The sequence below is a fragment of the Papaver somniferum genome, chromosome 4 (assembly GCF_003573695.1).
Source record: "Papaver somniferum cultivar HN1 chromosome 4, ASM357369v1, whole genome shotgun sequence".
NCBI lineage: Eukaryota > Viridiplantae > Streptophyta > Magnoliopsida > Ranunculales > Papaveraceae > Papaver > Papaver somniferum.
Window position 1 is genome coordinate 136,004,862 of NC_039361.1, and position 19,507 is coordinate 136,024,368.

A 19,507-nucleotide genomic window follows, 5' to 3' on the forward strand; every position below is an offset into this window, starting at 1 on the left:
ACAACCACACCCAATATTTTGTTAGGAAATCTGTATGGACTAACTCTAATATAATTCTGAGAGAATCAACTAGACAGTCAGAATCAATCAAGGAAATATATCCAAGAGTTATATCTTTGTTTCTCAATGTAATCAGCAAATCAAATAGATAGAATCCATGAGCCTGATTATTATGAGAAACAACTTGAATGGTACCAAAGACCAATGTTCAAGTGTCAATCAATTTCAATCAACAACCAAAGGTTGGATTTACCAATTGATTAAACTATGCACAACCTGTGAATTTCAATTATATAAACAAATATAATGCGGAAAAGAAATAACACATACACCAGAAATTTTTTTAACGAGGAAACCGCAAATGCAGAAAACCCCGGGACCTAGTCCAGATTTGAACACCATACTGTATTAAGACGCTACAGACTCTAGCCTACTACAAGTTAAATTCAGCCACGAATGTAGTTGAGCCTTAACCAATCTTACACTGACTAAGGTACAGTCGCGTTCCTTATGCCTCTGAATCCCAGCAGGACTCTACGCACTTGATTCCCTTAGCTGATCTCACCCACAACTAAGAGTTGCTACGACCCAAAGTCGAAGACTTGATAAACAAATCTGTCTCCCATAAAAAGTCTATTCTAATAGATAAATCTGTCTCCCACAGAAATACCTACGAAGTTTTTGTTCCGTCTTTTGATAAATCAAGGTGAACATGAACTAATTGATAATCCGGTTTTATATTCCCGAAGAACAACCTAGAAATATCAATCACCTCACAATACTTAACTATATGGTAGTAGAACAAGTTATTGTGGCATCACAGAGAACGAGACGAAGAGCTTTGCGGTTACTTTTTGTATCTTACCTATCGGAGATAAATCTCGAGCAAATTTTAGAGAAGATAGTACTCAATATGATAGAACAAGTAAGATCAGAACATGCAATTACAGAGAAAATAGTTGGGTATGGCTTGAGAATCCCAATGAAGTATTTAAGTCGTTAACCTATAATGGTTTTAGGAAAAACCTAGGTTAAAGGAGAATCGACTCTAGTCGCAACTAGTATCACACAGAAGGTGTGCGGATTAGGTTTCCCAGTTGTTAGAGTTCTCCCTTGCATAGTCTTCAAATCATGGTTTGATAACTTTGAGACAAAGCAATCAATAATCACCGTTAGATGAAAACCTGATTTAAGATTCAAGATTTTTTTTTCTTATTTAAGATTCAAGATAAGTTTGCATCGTTAGATGGTCTTAGATCGTTACACACAAATGAAATATACTTTCATTTAGATATGGGTAACCGTACCTAAACGTGTATATTGAGTTGGCTCAATAACAGTTAACCGAAGTTAGCCATATGAACACTTTTGTATTAACCATGTTCATCTTAACACTTCTAGATCAAATTATAACCAAATAAATCTAATTGTGTTACTCATAGAGTTGTTCAATTGTTTATATTCTCATAGAAGTATACAAGACACAATTGAAGCAAAATCAGATTGATTCAAAAAAATCAGTTCATGAACATTTTAGCGCGGTTTGCAAAGATTGCATTCCTTAATTTATAAATGTATTTGTTCATGAGTATGAAATCATGCTTAACCGATTTTGGAACTTAACCACATGAGTTTGCAAATAGGTATGGAAACTTAAGTTCTGGACTTGATCCTTTCCGACAGTTCACAGACGGGTACGCATACTGTCGTTTCAGACTTGATCTTTTCCGGCAATTCGTAAACGGGTACGCATACTGTCGTTCCGGACCGAATTCAGGAGAAAAAGTTTGCAAACGGGTACGCAAACTTAGTTCCCTGACTTTGACAGTTAAAACTGTTAGCATACGGGTATGCATACTTGGTTCTCGGACCTGAATCATTCTTACAACAGTTTGCATACTGTGCTATATCCAGACAATGGTTAATTGTTCTAAACTCTCATTTCAATTATTAAAACATTCTTAGAAGATGACAATAGCTGTCTCACACAAACTATTAGCTTATAGGCAATTTTTAAGTGATTGAATGATCAATACGAAACACTCCGAGTATACATCAAATAAATGTCTCACACAAATCATGTAAGATGTTACAAGGCGATTTTCACATGATCATCTTTTGACTTTCGTCAAGTATAATGATGAACGTAGTTAAAGCAAAAAGCTTTCCAACACATATTTTGAGAAAGATATAAGCGAGTTATACTCAGCTCGAAATATCAAATGTGTATAATGTAAAAGTCTATATAACTATACGACTTAGTCTCAATAGGAGATATAATAAAATAGATTTCTGAGTGATATATGAATTCAACTCTCGACATACCTTTTGTTGAAGAAGTTCCTCCAAGCTCCCCTTAGTAGATCTTCCTCTTCAATCGATGAACGCCGTGAAGTTTAAAGCTCAACTACACATTCTATCTTAATATGAGACATAGTTATAAATAGACTAGAAATCAAGACTTATAGTTTTGACACCTAAACTTGACAAACAAGCTTGAGATAGCAACCTTGCGAGTTCGACCGAGCAGTGCTCTAACAATATTTGGGTACCCTCGTCTTTTCATGATTAAATCATTTGCATGGGCTTTTTTCAGTTGATCCACAAATTAATTCATAGAAATAATTGTTAAGGATTGTTGAACATCTTTGCTAAATCATATTTCGAGATTTTTCACAAGATAAGGTTGACTTGAAACTTCTCTTTGTAACTCTAATAGAAGTGATACGATATTGTCTCAACATATAGAAACGTAAGATAGTGAGTAAAATAGAATGGTTCAGTCTTTACATACCTGATACATAAGTTCTCCAAATGTCTTGGTCGATCTTCAGTCTTCAAGGGTGATCTCTGATACTTAACTACAAATTCTAACCTAGTCCGAGACTTGACTTAGTATACTAGAAATCAAGATACAGTTTTGATCAACTAATATTGACAACAAACTTGAGATAACAAAACTTATGGGTTCAACCAAGCAATACTCTAACAGGTTGTAAAGTGGAGCATTTTCCTATCAAGTGTTTGGGTTTGCCTCTGGATCTACTTCTAGATGTCAATCACTGTGGGATAAATTCATTCAAAGAATGAGATAAAATTAACAATTTTGAAAAAATATTTCTTTCAAAGGCAGGAAGGTCCCTTCTTACTAGAAGTTGTCATTCAAGCTTGCACATTTTTTTATTTCTCTTATTCATATGCCTACAAGTATGGAGTTAAAGTTAACTAGGCTCATGGGGAATTTACTTTGGGAGGCTAATGGTAATAGAACAAAGATGTGTTGGGTTGGATGGAGTAAAATCTGCAAACCTAAAAAATTTGGTGGTTTGGGAATTAAGAACTTGAGATGTACTAGTAAAACATTGAAGACTAAGTGGAATTGGATATATACCAAGGAAAAGAATGACAATGGTCTTTCTTGTTGTGGAAGAAGATTTAGGATCGCTAACATGAGTCAGGACTGGGATATTAGAAGAACGGATTGGTAGGATCAACGAGATTTTGTACCCCTTGAGTGGCAACTTAGGAGCAGGGTATCTTTCCATTGACTTCTTGGGATGGGATTGTATTATGGAGAAATGTGGTGCAATTTTTTTTCCAGAATGACAGTCACATTGTGATGCCTTCTGATGACTCTAAACCTCAAGGGAGAGGTACGTCGAAAAATATTCTTTAATGTACGTTTACAATTTCAAGTCAACAATGGAGTGGCTATAGGATTATGGGTTGATAAATGGACAACTGGTGATCTATTAAAAGAAAAATACACTGCTATTTTTAAAGTATGAAATACGGAAAATGCTTTTATTGCTGGTATGATTGTGGGAGGAAGATTGGCTTGTAATTTTCAGAGGAATCTGACATTAAGTAAACAACTTGAATGAGATTTGCTATGTAACGAGATGAGTCATGTTCATTTTATTTCAGATGCGGATGATTTTGTCACTTTTTTTGATAATTTTTAGTTATGAAAAGTTATGAAATTCAGTTGCACGAGGAGGGTTTGTGTAACTTCGAAAATTATTTGTGGAGGAATAGTGTTCCTCCTAAGATGAGCTTTATGTTATCAAAAAAGATGTATAGAACGAGAAATAAACCGTGAAAAAGAAAAGCTCTCACAAACCCTACCCCTGTCCTCCGCGGGTCCACGAGAAAAAAAAATGTGAGACAAAATTTGAATATGGTTTTGGTATGGTGTGTTTTCACGGTTCGTTTAGAACCACTGTTATGTTATGGGAAAATTTCCACGAGTCGGTACCTATTTTGTCTATGCTCAGAAGTGTCACTGTTCTTGATGATATCTGTCATTTTTGCAAAAAGGAAGAAGAGACACCTGACCATATTTTCTTGCGTTGTACCTATGCTCATGAGGTACGGTGGAAGATCATTTATGTCGTGTTCTGGCATATGTGGAAAGAGGGAAATATAAGTCTTTGGAGGCAGAGGCAAAACTGTTGAGGAGTTATGCCAGCTTGTTAAGCATACCGTTATGCTTTGGTGCTCTGATACTGATATCTTTACAGGCATTGATGTAAATTCGATTCTTTTCAATTGGGATACCATTCTTCACGTATAGTTAATGTGAGGTTACCTTCCCAGGTTTTTTTAATATTTTTTGTTTTCCTCTTCAGAAAAAAAAAATTACTCACTATAAATGCTGATTCAATTCCCGAAAAAATTCAAAAACACAAGAAAACAACAGACTAGCACACAAAAAAGGACAAACTGATTAGAAGACAGATCTGACAACTAACCCTTACGGAAGGAATCTTACGAAAAGAAACTCAAGATTCTAACAAGGCTCCACTGGAAATATTATTCTTGTACAATATGATTTTTTTAAATCCCCAGAGATGGTGAATCCAGTAGAAGGATAACACCAACATTATTAACTTTTTACAAAAACAATAAATTTCAAATACTGTTTCAGCAGCAACCACTCTTCAAAATCAGCCTACTGTAGCCTGACCTTTAGTCTCGTACAGAGCTTGTAAACACTCCTTAGCCCTGTGAACCTTTGATTGCAGATAAAAGCTTCCAGTCTTTGCGTTTCTTTCAAACAAAGTATCATATTTCTGGATAGATAAATAAATTTTGTTTAGCTTTTCATTTCGAAAGCATTACATATTATTCACTGTGTGCGTGCGTGCGTGTGTGTGTGTGTGAGAGAGAGAGAGAGAGAGAGAGAGAGAGAGAGACCTGCAAAACCTCCTCCCATGATGACTTCTCGGTGACCCCTAGAATCTGCCTTGCCTCTGGTTCAGCTAACCCTTTGACTCTATTAACAACATTCTGCATAGTTTCTTGAGCAACACCAGATTTATTGGCATCTGCAAGTAGTCGCAAACGAATTGTAAGTCTGCCCATCCAAATAAACAAAAAAATTTAAAGTTGCAGTGGAGCACTGGGCCTACCAAAATATTCCAATACAAAAGCCTTTACATGGAAATAAAATAGCTTTGTTGATGTTAGTTCAAATGTATGTAAATGAGATTAAGTTATGATCAATAATGGGTGTGGCCGTAACACCTAAAAGAGAATAAAACAGGGGGATCTCTGAATAGTAAAATCTCGTTCATAACTTTCGCAAGCTCGCCTAGATAGCAATTTCTAACCAAAGCTCAAGGGAAAGCAACAAGGGTGTTTATTAAGCAGCAAACAGATAACAACAAATAGCATACTCTAGGCTTTCAGACCACCAGGGGAGCAAACAAACAAGGGAAGGAAAAGCCAAACCATAATAAAGAAACTCAGATCGCATACTCATGAAAAAGACGTCTTTGCACAGCCTTGAAACCGTCTCAGAGCAGTTTTAGAATGCAGAGACCCCGAGTTAGAGCATTCGGAGGTGTCAAGACCATTACAAGTACCAATTTTCACCAATAAGTCAGAAAAACAAACATCCGCTTTGCCATTTCCTATCCTGATTAGTGGGTTGCGCAGATACTTTGGAACACAGCTCGTATCCTGTGTCCATAAAAGTGGACATGGAGAACGACACTACTGGACACACTTACTCTTTCCCGAAATTGCATTTCCAAGTTGAAACTTGATATTTCAAATTATGTTAGTGCTCTGTTCATGTAGAATGGGTTAGGGACTCTGACTTTGGTTATACAAGATACTCTCTTCTACACATAAGTTAGACAATTCATACTTTGAGTTGAGTATATAGAAGAGTTTCTTTCGTGCCTTAAATCTGATATCTAGCACGTCTCATGTGAAAAGAGCACTAATATTTTAAATATGTATCTTAGAAATGCCCTTTCTTGGAAAACTAAGTGTGGCAACCAGTGCCAATATGAGTACCCGAGCCACACCTAAGGCCACGGGGTACGAGTTGTCTTCTAAATGTTCCGCACAGCCCAGCTCATTGCGAGCTAAGAAACCAACAAATCTTAAAGGAAGGAAACTAGCTCCTATTCCGATTTCCTTTCCAAATCACTAGCTAAGAAGGAGCTCCATCCCTATATGGCTATATGCAGGACCTAATAAAAGCATATCAAGGTACACCAAGAGCTCAGCTAAAAAACCCAAGTTTTCATCTTGTTTATGCTGGTTTTTTGACACTCCAAATCATTCGTGGTAAAAAAAGAAAAAGCGGTTACAGGCATAACAAAACCAGATTCAGTAACAATAATTCAGGCACGTTTATGAGTTACAGCCATTGGATCTTGTAGGTATGAAGTTCATCAACAAAATTGAACAGCCATCTGCCAAACGCTAGCACTCTTGTTATGACTAACGATTTTAAAGGAGTCGCGTTTAAATAGGTCTCAGTTGATTCCATATCCCAAGTTGAAGAAACATAAAATTGCATATATTGAACTCAAAGCATAAGAAGTTTTTTGAATAAATCATGGTACATGGAACTTACTGGTAAGTGCCTGGCGATATGCTTGCATAACGGCCCTTGCCATTATTCCAGACCCCATAACAATCAAATTCGCTAAAAGCTTAGAGGCCTGCAGTAGCAAGTATCAGCAGGATTAAAAAGCTGTCGCAGTTCACCAAGACTCAAGTCACAATTAAGTGCCAAAAAGTAAATGAAGCCAAGGTATTAACTTACCATGTTGTAATATTCAACTTAATCTTCACAATTAAGTTGGTTCAGATTCAAAACACAATTTGAAAATTCTCCTTAGCCTTAACGAATTATACACCTGTAAGATAAACTTATACATGCTGGGGATTACAATTGACAGGTTCCATATCATACAAAATTGATCAATTATAAAAGTAAAACACAATCCCAAGTCATACATACTGAAGCTTGATTTCATATTTGTGTTTGGAACAATTATTAGGTAAAACTTTTTCAGTTCTACAAATCATATCAATAGATGGAACTACCTAAGAATAGCGATTCCCCTGAATCCAATATAACAAAAACATCTTACCTTTGTTATCTCCAGAGAATTTTGTTGCTTGATGCTATAGAATATGTTATATGTTACAGGCTTCCAATGGAGTCTGGGGAGAATAAGAGAGGGAGAGAGAGACACTAAAGAGGGAGATTGTGTGGGAAGGGGGAAAACATTGTTAACCTGCATATTAAGTGGGTAAACAAAAGTTCGTTCACCTTTGACCATTGTATCACGTGGATATCAACTCAACCGTTTATCTATTGAACGGCGTGGATAGCAATATAGCTGTTGATTCAAGAATATGTGATACTTCTTAAAGCACCTAATAATTTTACGTGGTGTCCTCCTGTTAAGGCCACAAAAAAACCTAACTAGTGAATCTAGTTGGTGTTTGTGGTATGCCGCTCCGGCTACGATGTGGTATGCAGCCAGGGACGGACCCAAGAGTCGTAGCCAAGCCAAAGAAAATTCATTTTGATCTTTTTGACACTCGCGGATCAGAGAGGTACCAGGGTTAAAAGCCCAAGTTAGCCCTCTCACATAATTGTTCATGGTATTGATAGTGGGTTTTTGACAAGAGAGAAAATTGTAATTTTTCTTCTATCAGAAATACGAAATAAATATGTATAAGCTTCTGACCCGACATCGGAATTATAAACTCATATTTATATATCATATTCCGCAAGAGAATTGAGAGTGTATAGCTTATTAACGGCCACAGTGGTCCTCAACATGCCTACAAGATTTTAGAGCCTCACTCGGCTGAACTCTCATTATCTTATGCACGCCCATACAAATTATTATGTATTAATCAGTATATATTGATGGTACAATTTATAAATATTCAGAATAAGCTATTATGCTATTTTGAATAAAAATATTATCAAAAGCATAATATTTGGAATATTACCTCGAGTCGCAGAACTTCCACGGCTGAATTCCTCGAATATGTTTTGTATGCTACAAATGAAGTGCTAGCGCAAACATGGCCACGGTCCATAACTAGGTCGTGGCCATTAACTCCCTAGCTAGCCAGGCCACGATTTTCTTATCTCTTTGCCTGGCCACGACATCCCTATCCCTAGATAGCCAACTAGCTAAGGTCGTGGCCACCAATTCCCTAACTAGCCATATGGCTACAGCCTCCTAGTCTAGCCCAACCGGCCACGGCCACCTTGTCTTGGACACGACCTCTTTGTCCCTTAGCCTGACCATTGGACACGACCATCTTATCTATTATCCTGGCATGTCTTTGGCGTAGCCTAGCCATATGACCACGACCTCCTTGTCTTCATGCCTAGCCTATCCATGGCCACGGTTACATTTCATTCTGGCCTAGCCATGTCTCGGCCTAGACTATCCATATGGCTACGACCTCCTTGCCTCCTAGTCTGGCCTAGCCTAGCTTCATAGCTAGCCAACTAGCTAGTCAGGCCACGACCTCCTTATCTCCCAGCTATGGCCTCCATGTATCTCGGTTTAGCCTGGCCCACGGCTACAAACCTAGAGGGACACCTTACCTCTCAACCATGGTCTTCTTGCTAGTTGGCCAAGCCCCTAATTAGCCACAATTTCCTTGCTAGCCGGCCTAGCCTATCCTAGCAAGTCACGGCCCTCTTATTTCTCGGCCTACTATGCTCACGGCCACGATTACTTAGTTTCTCGGCCATGTTGTGTCCATGGTCATGATCCGTCCCACCAAATTTCGTGGCTACAACTACGAACCAACGTAGTCAAAAATTTCATAAGCACCCATGTATATGTCGACTCGTCTAGCTATCGACTAGGTCGCGCCTCGTGACACGACTTAAGACTAGTCATTATCTTGGTATCTGTATCTTGGTGTATTATTATGGTTAGTTATTTACGATGCCATCTCATGACAAACTCGTTAATCACACATACCCTTGGATCGGGTTGTCTCTTTAAGCTACGCCGACAAAGTCTGGCTAGATTGGGCTATTACTCAATCAAGTATCGTGACAATCTAGACAAGACTATAAACAAATCCATGACTCTACTAATTCCTACGAGAAATCAAAACATGTTACATTGGGGAATTATTTATGGGTATTGGTCTGGTGGTTTATAGCAACATGTGGCATGGCAACATCCCATGATAAGGAAGTTACAAGTAGTGGTAAGCAGTTAAATGAAGTGGCTAAGTAATGAAGTGATGGTTTACAGGTTTCCAAAAACTTCTGGCATGACCAAACAATTATCTCCACTACTTACGAGGAAATTGTGAGTGTTCCCTACAACTATAAATAGACTACTTTGTCTATTCAAAAGACAGAACAAGCTTATCATTCTCAAGATCTTCTTCTTCCATAGTTCAACAACCTCACACCGAATTCAATCACCACTGATTTCCTCAACTTTCTTTGCTTTCCCTACCCTAAGATCAACCCATTTTTTCTCCTTGTAACCGAAGCAAAACGTGAAAGGCCAACTTCTTGGTTTAAGCTAGTTTTGTACGATTTTGATTTTCGAACTTAAAGAAAGTACTTCTACAGTATATTGTTTTACCTAGGAGCAATTTTTGGGTATTAACACCTGGGTATGCTCAAGTAAAAGTGATGGTGTTAATATAACTAAGTACCCGAACATAAATTTACAGATGAAAGAAAAGGAAAATGAGACAATGATACAAATGTTTTACGTTGTCCATCCATAGCCTATGTCATTGTCAGCTTGTTGTTTAATTCTATATTGTGTAGACTCCAAATCTTCTTTTAGTCACAGTCTCATCTCTTGTCGTTGTTGTAAATAGTCATCCACTGCAGTATGTATTCCATCTCGAGAAGAAAGAATCCCAAATTATGGAGGAGCATACCCGTATATTCCTTTGAATGGAGTGAGTTTCAAACTAGTATGGTATGGGGTATTGAACCACCACTATGCTAGAGATAACCATGAGACCTATTTTGAAGGCTTAAAGCTAGTCATACACCTCAAGTAAGATTCTAATCGGACAAGCATTCACTCTTTCTGTTTGCCCATCTTTCCGAGGATGGTAGGCAGTGCTCAGATGCAGTGAAGTACCTACTTTAGCTAACAATACTTGCCAGAAATTGATGATGAAGACACTATATTTGTCTGAGATAGTAGATTTAGCCAATACATGCAACTTGAATATGGTATCCAGAAACCTCTTAGCCACTGAAGAAGTTGTATATGGATGGCTGAGAGCAATAAAGTGACTGCATTATGTGAATCTATCTATAACTACCATAATCATTTCTCTACCTTCTGACTTTAGCAATCTTGTTTATGAAATCCATGTTAATGTGCTCCCAAGCTTGGTATGGAATGGGTAATGGTTGGAGTAGTCCTGCTGGTAGTGTATTCCTTTGTGTTGCTGGCATATGTCACACTCTTTGACATGGGTGATGATCTGCATTTTAATGCCTACCGAATTAAAGTATAGTTTGGACTTTTGATAATTTGTTTGCCCACCTAAATAACCACCAGTGGATGATGAGCGAATTGCAATAAGTATCTTCTTTTTCATGCCTTCAGCATTACCAACATAATTCCTCTGTTTATATCTTAATAAGCCTTGTTGACAAGTGAAATTTTCTACAACTTTTTCTTCCAGTAATAGTTCAAGAACTAACTTTTGAGCCAAGCCATCATCAGTATAGCTTTCCTGAATCTCTTGTAGCCAAACTGGTTGCACATGAGAAATAGCTTGACAAGTAGAAGTTTCTCCTATTTCTACTCTGGAGAGGGCATCAGCTACTACATTGTCAATCATGTTATTGTACTTCAACTCATAGGTGTATCCTAATAATTTAACAAGTCATTTTGTTGCATCATGGAATGAACTCTCTGCTCCATGAAATACTTAATGCTTTGATGATCAGTGTAAATATAAAATTTATTTCCCATCAAGTATGTCTTTCATTTATTGACTGCCATAACTAATGTCATCATTTCATTTTCATAAGTAGACATATCTTAAAATCTTGTACCCATACCATTACTGAAGAATGTTATAGGTCTCTTCTCTTGCATTAGTACAGCTCCAACCCCCCAGATCACATGCACTGGTTGCTAGCTCAAAAGGTTTAGAGAAATAAGGAATTATCAAGACAATAGTTGAAGTTACAACTTGTTTAAGTTGTTAGCAGCTGCACTCCAATGGAAGTTATTGTTTTTAAGCAATTCAGTCAAGGGTTTGCAACTAATCCCATAATTCTTCACAAACTTCCTGTAATACCCAGTAAGGCCCAAGAACCCTCTTAAATCTCTCAAAGTAGTGGGTATAGGCCATTTCTCAATGCATAATATATTCTCTGGGTCAGCTGCAACACCTTCACCAGAAATAATTTGCCATAAGTAATCAATTTGAGATTATCCAAAAACCACTTGTTAATCTTAGCAAAGAGAGAATGCTCCTTCAGTATGCTGAAGTGACACATAAATGATGCGTATGAGTCTCCATATCAGAGTTGTATACTGTTAGAGCACTGCTTGGTCGAACTCGCATGTCAATGTTAATGATCAAAATTATAAGTCTTGATTTCTAGTCTACTATTAGCTAAGTCTCGGACTAGTATAGAAAGTGTGGTTGATCTCAAGACTCCATGGCGATCATCATACAAAGACGAAGAACTACTCAAGCAACTAGTGGAACTTCATCGACTAAAAGGTATGTGGAGACTTGAACTTATCTATCACTCAAAAGTCTATCTACTCTATCTCCTATCTTGTGGCAAAAGTCGTTTTACTATACAGACTTTGATTATATACATTTGCTATTTCGAGCCGAGTTTATCTCGCTTATTTATTTCTCAAAATATGTGTTGGTAAGCTTTCGCTTTGGCCAAGTTCATCTTTACTAGTGACAAAAGTCATGTTAAGTTTCAATCACTTGAAAATGGCTTTGACTAAAAATGGTTTGTGAACAACAACTATATAACGTCCTCTAAGAATGTTTCAATGATTGAAATGAGAGTTTAGATTATATAACCATTGTTGGATATAAGCATTGTATGGTAACTCATACATTTATAAGTCCTTATTCCTTGAACCAAAGTATGCGTACTTTGCTGCTCAGGAAAACCGGAACAGAGTCCGCAAACCCAGTCCGCGTACCCATTTCGCGTATTGTCGGAGGTTCTCTTTCCGAGAAAATCTGCTGGAGTTTGTGAACTATTTACAAACTTATTCGGGGTACTTAAGTCCGCGTACCAGTCCGCGTATTTAAGTTGGTTATTTTCTAAAAACGATTATTTGTGAACTTAAACTTATATAAACTAAGGAATGCAGGTTTGCAAACCGTGGCTATAAAGTTCATGAATCTATTCGAGTGAATCAAATCGTTTTTGTTTCAATTGTGTCTATTATAAAGATCTAAGCAATTGAACAACTCTCTAACTAGTTCATTTGAGTCATTTGAACTAGTTGTGGTAAAGAAGAATATGGTTGATATGAAAGTGCTCAGATGGATAACCACTTGGTTAACTACTGTTGAACCAACTAGATGTACAAGTTTGGGTATGGTTACACAAACCTAAAACGTGCATTTCATTTGTGTGTAACAAGCTAAGTTTCGATCTAACGGTTGAAAGATATTAGCTTGAATCTAATCATGTTTTCATCTAACAGAGAATATTGAATGCTTTGTTACTAAGCTAACATTGATTGCAAACCCTAATTTTAAAGACTATATAAGGAAGAACTCTAGCAACTGGGAAACCTAATCCCCACACCTCCTGTGTGATACTAGTTGTATTATCAAGAGTCGATCCTCCTTTAACCTTAGGTTTCTACCGAGACCCTGTAGGTCAACGACTTGAAAATTTCATTGGGATTGTGAAGCCAGACCGATACTACTTTCTCGTAGTTGTGTGATCTGATCTTGCTGTTTCTATCGTACTAAGTACAATCGTAAGGATTGACTTGAGATTGATTTTTCCGATAGGCAAGATATAAAAGTAGTCACAAACATCTTCGTCTCATCGTTTGTGATTCCATAATATCTATTTTCGTCATCATACGATTTAGATTATTGTGAGGTGATTGATAATACTGAGCTGTTCTTCAGGAATATAAGTCTGGTTTATCAATTGGTTCATGTTCACCTTGATTTATCAAAAGACGGAACAAAAACTCGTAGGTATTACTGTGGGAGACAAATTTATATATTACCGTAGACTTTTCTGTGTGATACATATTTTTTTATTAAAGTCTTCGACTTTGGGTTGTACCAACTCTTAGTTGTGGGTGAGATCATCTAAGGGAATCATGTGCGTAGTATCCTGCTGGGATCAGAGACGTATGAGCACAACTGTACCTTGGATCAATGTGAGATTGATTGGGGTTCAACTACAATCCAGACCGAAGTTAGTTTGTAGTAGGCTAGTGTCTGTAGTGGAATAATACAGTGTGTGTTCAATCTGGACTAGGTCCCGGGGTTTTTCTGCATTTGCGGTTTCCTTGTTAGCAAAACTTCTGGTGTCTGTGTTATTTCGTTTCCGCATTATATTTAGTTATATAATTGAAATATAACAGGCTGTGCATTTGAATCAATCAATTGGGAAATCCAGTATTCGGTTATTGATTGAAATTTATTGATACTTGAACACTGGTCTTTGGTACCGTTCAAGTGATTTCTCTTGTATTCAATTAGACTCGCAGATTTCTATTTGCTTGAGTAAGTATTGAATCGAGAAAGATAAATATAACTCTTTGATATACTTTTATTAAGATTGAGTCTGACTATTTAGTTGATTCTCTTAAAAGTATATTGTAGTTATTCCATACAGATTTCTAATCGAAATATTGGGTGTGGTTGTTAGACCCCCGCCTTTTCAATTGGTATCCGAGCAGGCAAACACGTCTAAAGACCTTATCAGTCTGTGTTTGTATCAATCTGAGTCTGTGGACAGAACCTCATCTCTGGTATATGATGTGATTTGTAGATAATAGTAAAAGTGGTTCGATTCTCAGACTTGTGAAGGATATTAATTAGACTTAAATTCTAATATTAAAATAGAAAACTCACTAAAAATTATAGCAAACTCAATCAAAGATGATATGAATACTAAAAGAAACACTGAGGCTAAGATTCCACTATTTTCCAAGTTCAAAGTGATTAAACCAATACTTATATTTATGCAATTTTCTTGTTTAATTTGATTCTAAAATATTACAACAAGTAGATTTTCAAAATTAATAATTGTAAATACCAAGTATGAAGCATCAAAAGTCTTAAAACTAAGCATACCCCATCAAAATAGATCACAATCACTCAAATAAAAATCATATTCAATAATAGTTCAAGGCAAATAATCATATAATTATTGCAAATAAAAAGATAAAATAAAATATACCATTTTTTTGTTGGAAAAATAGCTTCCTCTATCGCCTCAGCAGTGGGGTTTAGCTCCTCATATTAGTCATGATCTCAAAATATGTGTTTGTTGCTCAAAAGATGATTAAAAGAGTGAAAAGTAATAACACAGACCGTTTGCAACAGTGTTTGGTGTTGCAAAACAGCTGTTACAATGGAACTGTTACAGAAAAACTGTTGCTTTGTCGCTGATTTTAAGACCCTAGAATACGACTGCCCTGCACAGCTTAATGTTCTTCAGCTGTTAAACAACGACACTGTTCTGCGAGTGTTTCACGTGCGTTAATGTTCTTCGTGTTCTTCTTCTTCAGCAGCAGTATCAGCAGAAACAGAGTTTGGTAAAGCTCTGATTTCTTCTTCTCTGGCTCTCCTTAGGTTCCCAAACTCTCGACACCTCTTCTATATGACCCAATACATCTATTTATATCAAAAATACCGATTAAATATCTCCCAAATCTTCCAAAATCTCTTTCCTTCTCTTCACGGCCAAGTTGCGGCAATTTCTTGTTTTAGAATTTCTACGCGTTTCTGAGCTTTCCTTTTTATTTTAAACTCTTCCTTATATAGATACAAATCTTTGGGAAGGTTTACAGCGCTTTAATCTCTCTAAAATTTCCTAAAACAGGTCACACACGTGACTTTCCATATTTTCTGTTGTGAGAAAAATCCATCGATTGAGCCCAGTCTAATCAATTTAAACAGCTATATCAGATTCCTAGACCCATAAGGAGTCTATCCTATGAAAATCAGAGGTTTAATCGACCTCAAACTCCTCCAAATCACGATTGCCAAAACTGTTCTTCACTGCACTATTTTCCCGCCAAAATCTGGTTTTTGAAATGTTGAAGATGGTTGCCCCTTAATCGCTCTTCTGGGGCAATAACGATCTGATTATAACCGGAGTAGCCATCTAAGAAGCAATAGTGACTATGTCTAATCGCTCTAGCATTTGGTCAATAAAAGGAAGGGGAAAGTGATCCTTCCTTGTGACCTTGTTTAATTTCCTATAGTCAATACATACACGCCATCCCGTGGTCACTCGGGTTGGGATTAATTCATTATTATCATTCTGGACTACAGTGATACCTGATTTCTTGGGGACAACCTGAACAGGGCTGACCCACTTACTGTCTGAAATTGGGTAAATAATACCCGCATCTAACAACTTAAGCACCTCTTTTCGAACTACCTCTTTCATGTTAGGGTTCAGTCGACGTTGAATCTCCCTAGAAGGTTTGGAGTCTTCCTCTAAATGAATCTGATGCATACACACAATAGGACTTATACCCTTAATGTATGCTATAGTCCACCCTAAAGCTTCCTTATTGTCTTGAAGTACATTTACTAGCCTACTTTCATGATCACTATCCAAATTGGAAGCTACAATTACAGGTAAAGTCTCAGATGGGCCTAAAAACACATACTTTAGAGTATCGGGTAGTGGTTTAAGGTCCAACTTTGGGGGATCTTCTAAAGAAGGAATTAGGGTAGTCTCAGAAACTGGTAACGGTTCGAACCTAGCTTTCCATCTATCAGTGTCTAACACAGAAGTAGAATCTAATAGAGCATTCACCTGTTCAATAGTGCTATCATCGTAAAAATCTAAACCAAAATGGGATAGACAACTTTCTAATGGGTCTTCAGACAAGATGTTTGGTAATGACTCTTGAACTAAGGCTTCTATCATGTTCACCTCCTCAGCACATGTGTCATCTAGCTCATGAGGTTGCTTACTGACATTAAAAATGTTCATCTCCATAGTCATATTATCAAATCTAGTGTTATTATAAAGAGCATTGGCCTGCTCTTCAATATTCTAGCCTTCCCAAAAAGGCTCCACTCTACCACTAGTCTGGCCCACTTCTAAGGCTTCTAACCTTTTTGCTATAGCAGCAATTTTGGCATCTGATTCATAGCCTCCTTCTACTCTATTAACGTTTCCTCTACTTAAAAGAATTGTTTTCTGGGGTGCCCTACTATTTTCCCATTGCTGGGTTTTTTCGGCGATTTCATTAAAAAATTCCATCGCCGCATCAACAGTTTGGTTTTCAAATCCACCAGTGCATAGAGACTCAACCATGGTCGTTGTGGAATAATCTAAACCCTCATAAAGGATCTGAACTAGCCTAACCTTTTCTAAACCATGATGAGGACACTGGGATAATAAATCATTGAACCTTTCCAAATACCTATATAAAGATTCTCCCTCTTGTTGTGAAAATGTGCATATTTGCGTCCTAATAGACGATGTTTTGTGCCTAGGGAAAAACTTATTGAAAAAGGCAGATGTAAGTTGTTCATATGTCTCAATGGACTCGGAGTCCAAACTATACAGAAACGACTTGTCCTTATCTTTTAGGGAAAATGGGAATAACCTAAGTTTCAAAGCATCATCATCTAAGCCTCTAATTCTTAGAGTACTACAAATTTCCTCAAAATCCCTAACATGGTAATAAGGGTTTTCATTTTCTTTCCCTAAAAATATTGGGAGCATCTGTAGGGTCCCAGGTTTCAGTAGGGTGCCTCCGTTTCAGCTAACTTAATACACGAAGGACGGGTAGTCCAAGTTGGATTCAACAAAGCTTTCAAAGTTGCCATTTCTGGCGCTATCGGAGCAATAGGGATTCTCTCCCCAGTCAAAGAACGTTCAAAAACAGACTCTTCAAAAGCCGGACTTTCTAGATTAAGGTAATCGAGACGCTTCGAACTACTAGGTTTCTCTTTAACAAATCTACCTAGTGTGTCTCTTTTACGTTCATGCATACAATAGAATTTTCAAAATTGGAAGGGTTAGTAAAGACAGATCAAGGCCGACTCAACTAAATCAAACCTATTGATTTCTAGCAAACAAAAATCATGATGGCTCCACTTAGATTGTTTCTAGACCAGCTTCTAATCCTTCGAACGGGAATTCGTTAAAATTTAAGCAAACCCCTATGGAATCAATACGAGTTAACGTAAGTTGAATAGAGGCGAGGGAAGCTCGGTGGAGCTTTGATATCCAAGACCTCACCGGTATTACAAGGCGGCGCAGTCACGCATTCAACTTACAGAAACCGTCAAGAACTTCGAAGTATGCTTAAAAGAGTAACCTATATTTTTCGAATGACTTTCCTGTTAAGCTCGTTACCCTATCGGTCTCGTTCTAGTCAAAATTTTAGGCTTAGGTTCGCGTAGGTTACGTGTTCCTAAAGCGGGCAAGAAGAGAACGGTGATGAAATCCGAACCCTTATCTTGTATGGCCAGGCCTTTCCCTTTACTAGAAAAATAAATGTCCGTATTCAGTCCTCAACATATATGCATACGAATGAGTCCAGTAACTCGCTGACATGGGATTCGCGAGTGTTTAGAATCTTACCTCCCGTTCCAGACGGGGGATGAATCGGTTGTAGTCGACTCGGGCCACTGACTCCGATATCTAGTGTACGAACCCAAGGTGCAGAGACAATATCGTAATTGTCCTCCTTCTCTGCAAACAGTTTATATTTAAAGTACCCTTTCGTAGGGTAATAAAAAAAAATAATGTCCCAAAGTCCAAAAGTCCAAAAAAAAAATAAAGAAAAATTACAAAAATAATAAACCCTAATACAGTTCTGTTTTTTTTTTAAATAAAATAAACAAACCCTAAAATAAAATTGTCTTTTTTCTGTTCTTTTTGCTTTAATCTTTAGCTCCAAGCATTTATGAAATCATAAAACTCCTTGGCTCAATTTTCTTTATGATCCAGAACCTGTAGACACAAGATAAATACCCAAAAACATAAAAAATGACAAAAATAATAATAAATAAATAAAATAAAATAAATCTAATACCCTAAAAACAAGTCCGCGTCGGCGGCGCCAAAAATTGATGTGATTTGTAGATAGTGGTAAAAGTGGTTCGATTCTCAGACTTGTGAAGGATATTAGTTAGACTTAAATTCTAATATTAAAATAGAAAACTCACTAAAAATTATAGCAAACTCAATCAAAGATGATATGAATACTAAAAGAAACACTGAGGCTAAGATTCCACTATTTTCCAAGTTCAAAGTGATTAAATCAATACTTATATTTATGCAATTTTCTTGTTTAATTTGATTCTAAAATATTGCAACAAGTAGATTTTCAAAAGTAATAATTGTAAATACCAAGTATGAAGCATCAAAAGTCTTAAAACTAAGCATACTCCATCAAAATAGATCACAATCACTCAAATAAAAACCATATTCAATAATAGTTCAAGGCAAATAATCATATAATTATTGCAAATAAAAAGATAAAATAGAATACACCACTTTTTGTTGGAAAAATAGCTTCCTCTATCGCCTCAGCAATGAGGTTTAGCTCCTCATATTAATCATGATCTCAAAATATGTGTTTGTTGCTCAAAAGATGATTAAAAGAGTGAAAAGTAATAACACAGACTGTTTGCAACAGTGTATTGGTGTTGCAAAACAGCTGTTACAATGGAACTGTTACAGAAAAACTGTTGCTTTGTCGCTGATTTTAAGACCCTAGAATACGACTCCCCTGCACAGCTTAATGTTCTTCAGCTGTTAAACAACGACACTGTTCTGCGAGTGTTTCACGTGCGTTAATGTTCTCCGTGTTCTTCTTCTTCAGCAGCAGTATCAGCAGCAAGAGAGTTTGGTAAATCTCTGATTTCTTCTTCTCTGGCTCTCCTTAGGTTCCCAAACTCTCAACACCTCTTCTATATGACCCAATACATCTATTTATATCAAAAATACCGATTAAATATCTCCCAAATCTTCCAAAATCTCTTTCCTTCTCTTCAC

At 37.0% G+C, this 19,507-nt stretch overlaps 1 protein-coding gene and 1 pseudogene across 1 annotated transcript; one reads left to right on the forward strand and one right to left on the reverse strand.

The window, feature by feature from the left end:
* Window positions 1-4,704: 4,704 nt before the first annotated feature.
* On the reverse strand, window positions 4,705-7,522 carry LOC113274294 (mitochondrial import inner membrane translocase subunit PAM16 like 2-like). Its single transcript, XM_026523724.1, has 5 exons — window positions 7,401-7,522; window positions 7,070-7,163; window positions 6,878-6,965; window positions 5,200-5,330; window positions 4,705-5,075 (listed from the first exon to the last, which is right to left on the reverse strand). The coding sequence occupies exons 2-5, from the start codon at window positions 7,070-7,072 to the stop codon at window positions 4,950-4,952; spliced, it is 348 nt and encodes a 115-aa protein (XP_026379509.1). The 5' UTR covers window positions 7,073-7,163; window positions 7,401-7,522; the 3' UTR covers window positions 4,705-4,949.
* Window positions 7,523-16,868: 9,346 nt separating this feature from the next.
* On the forward strand, window positions 16,869-16,968 carry LOC113276782 (annotated as a pseudogene).
* The last annotated feature ends 2,539 nt before the right edge of the window (window positions 16,969-19,507 follow it).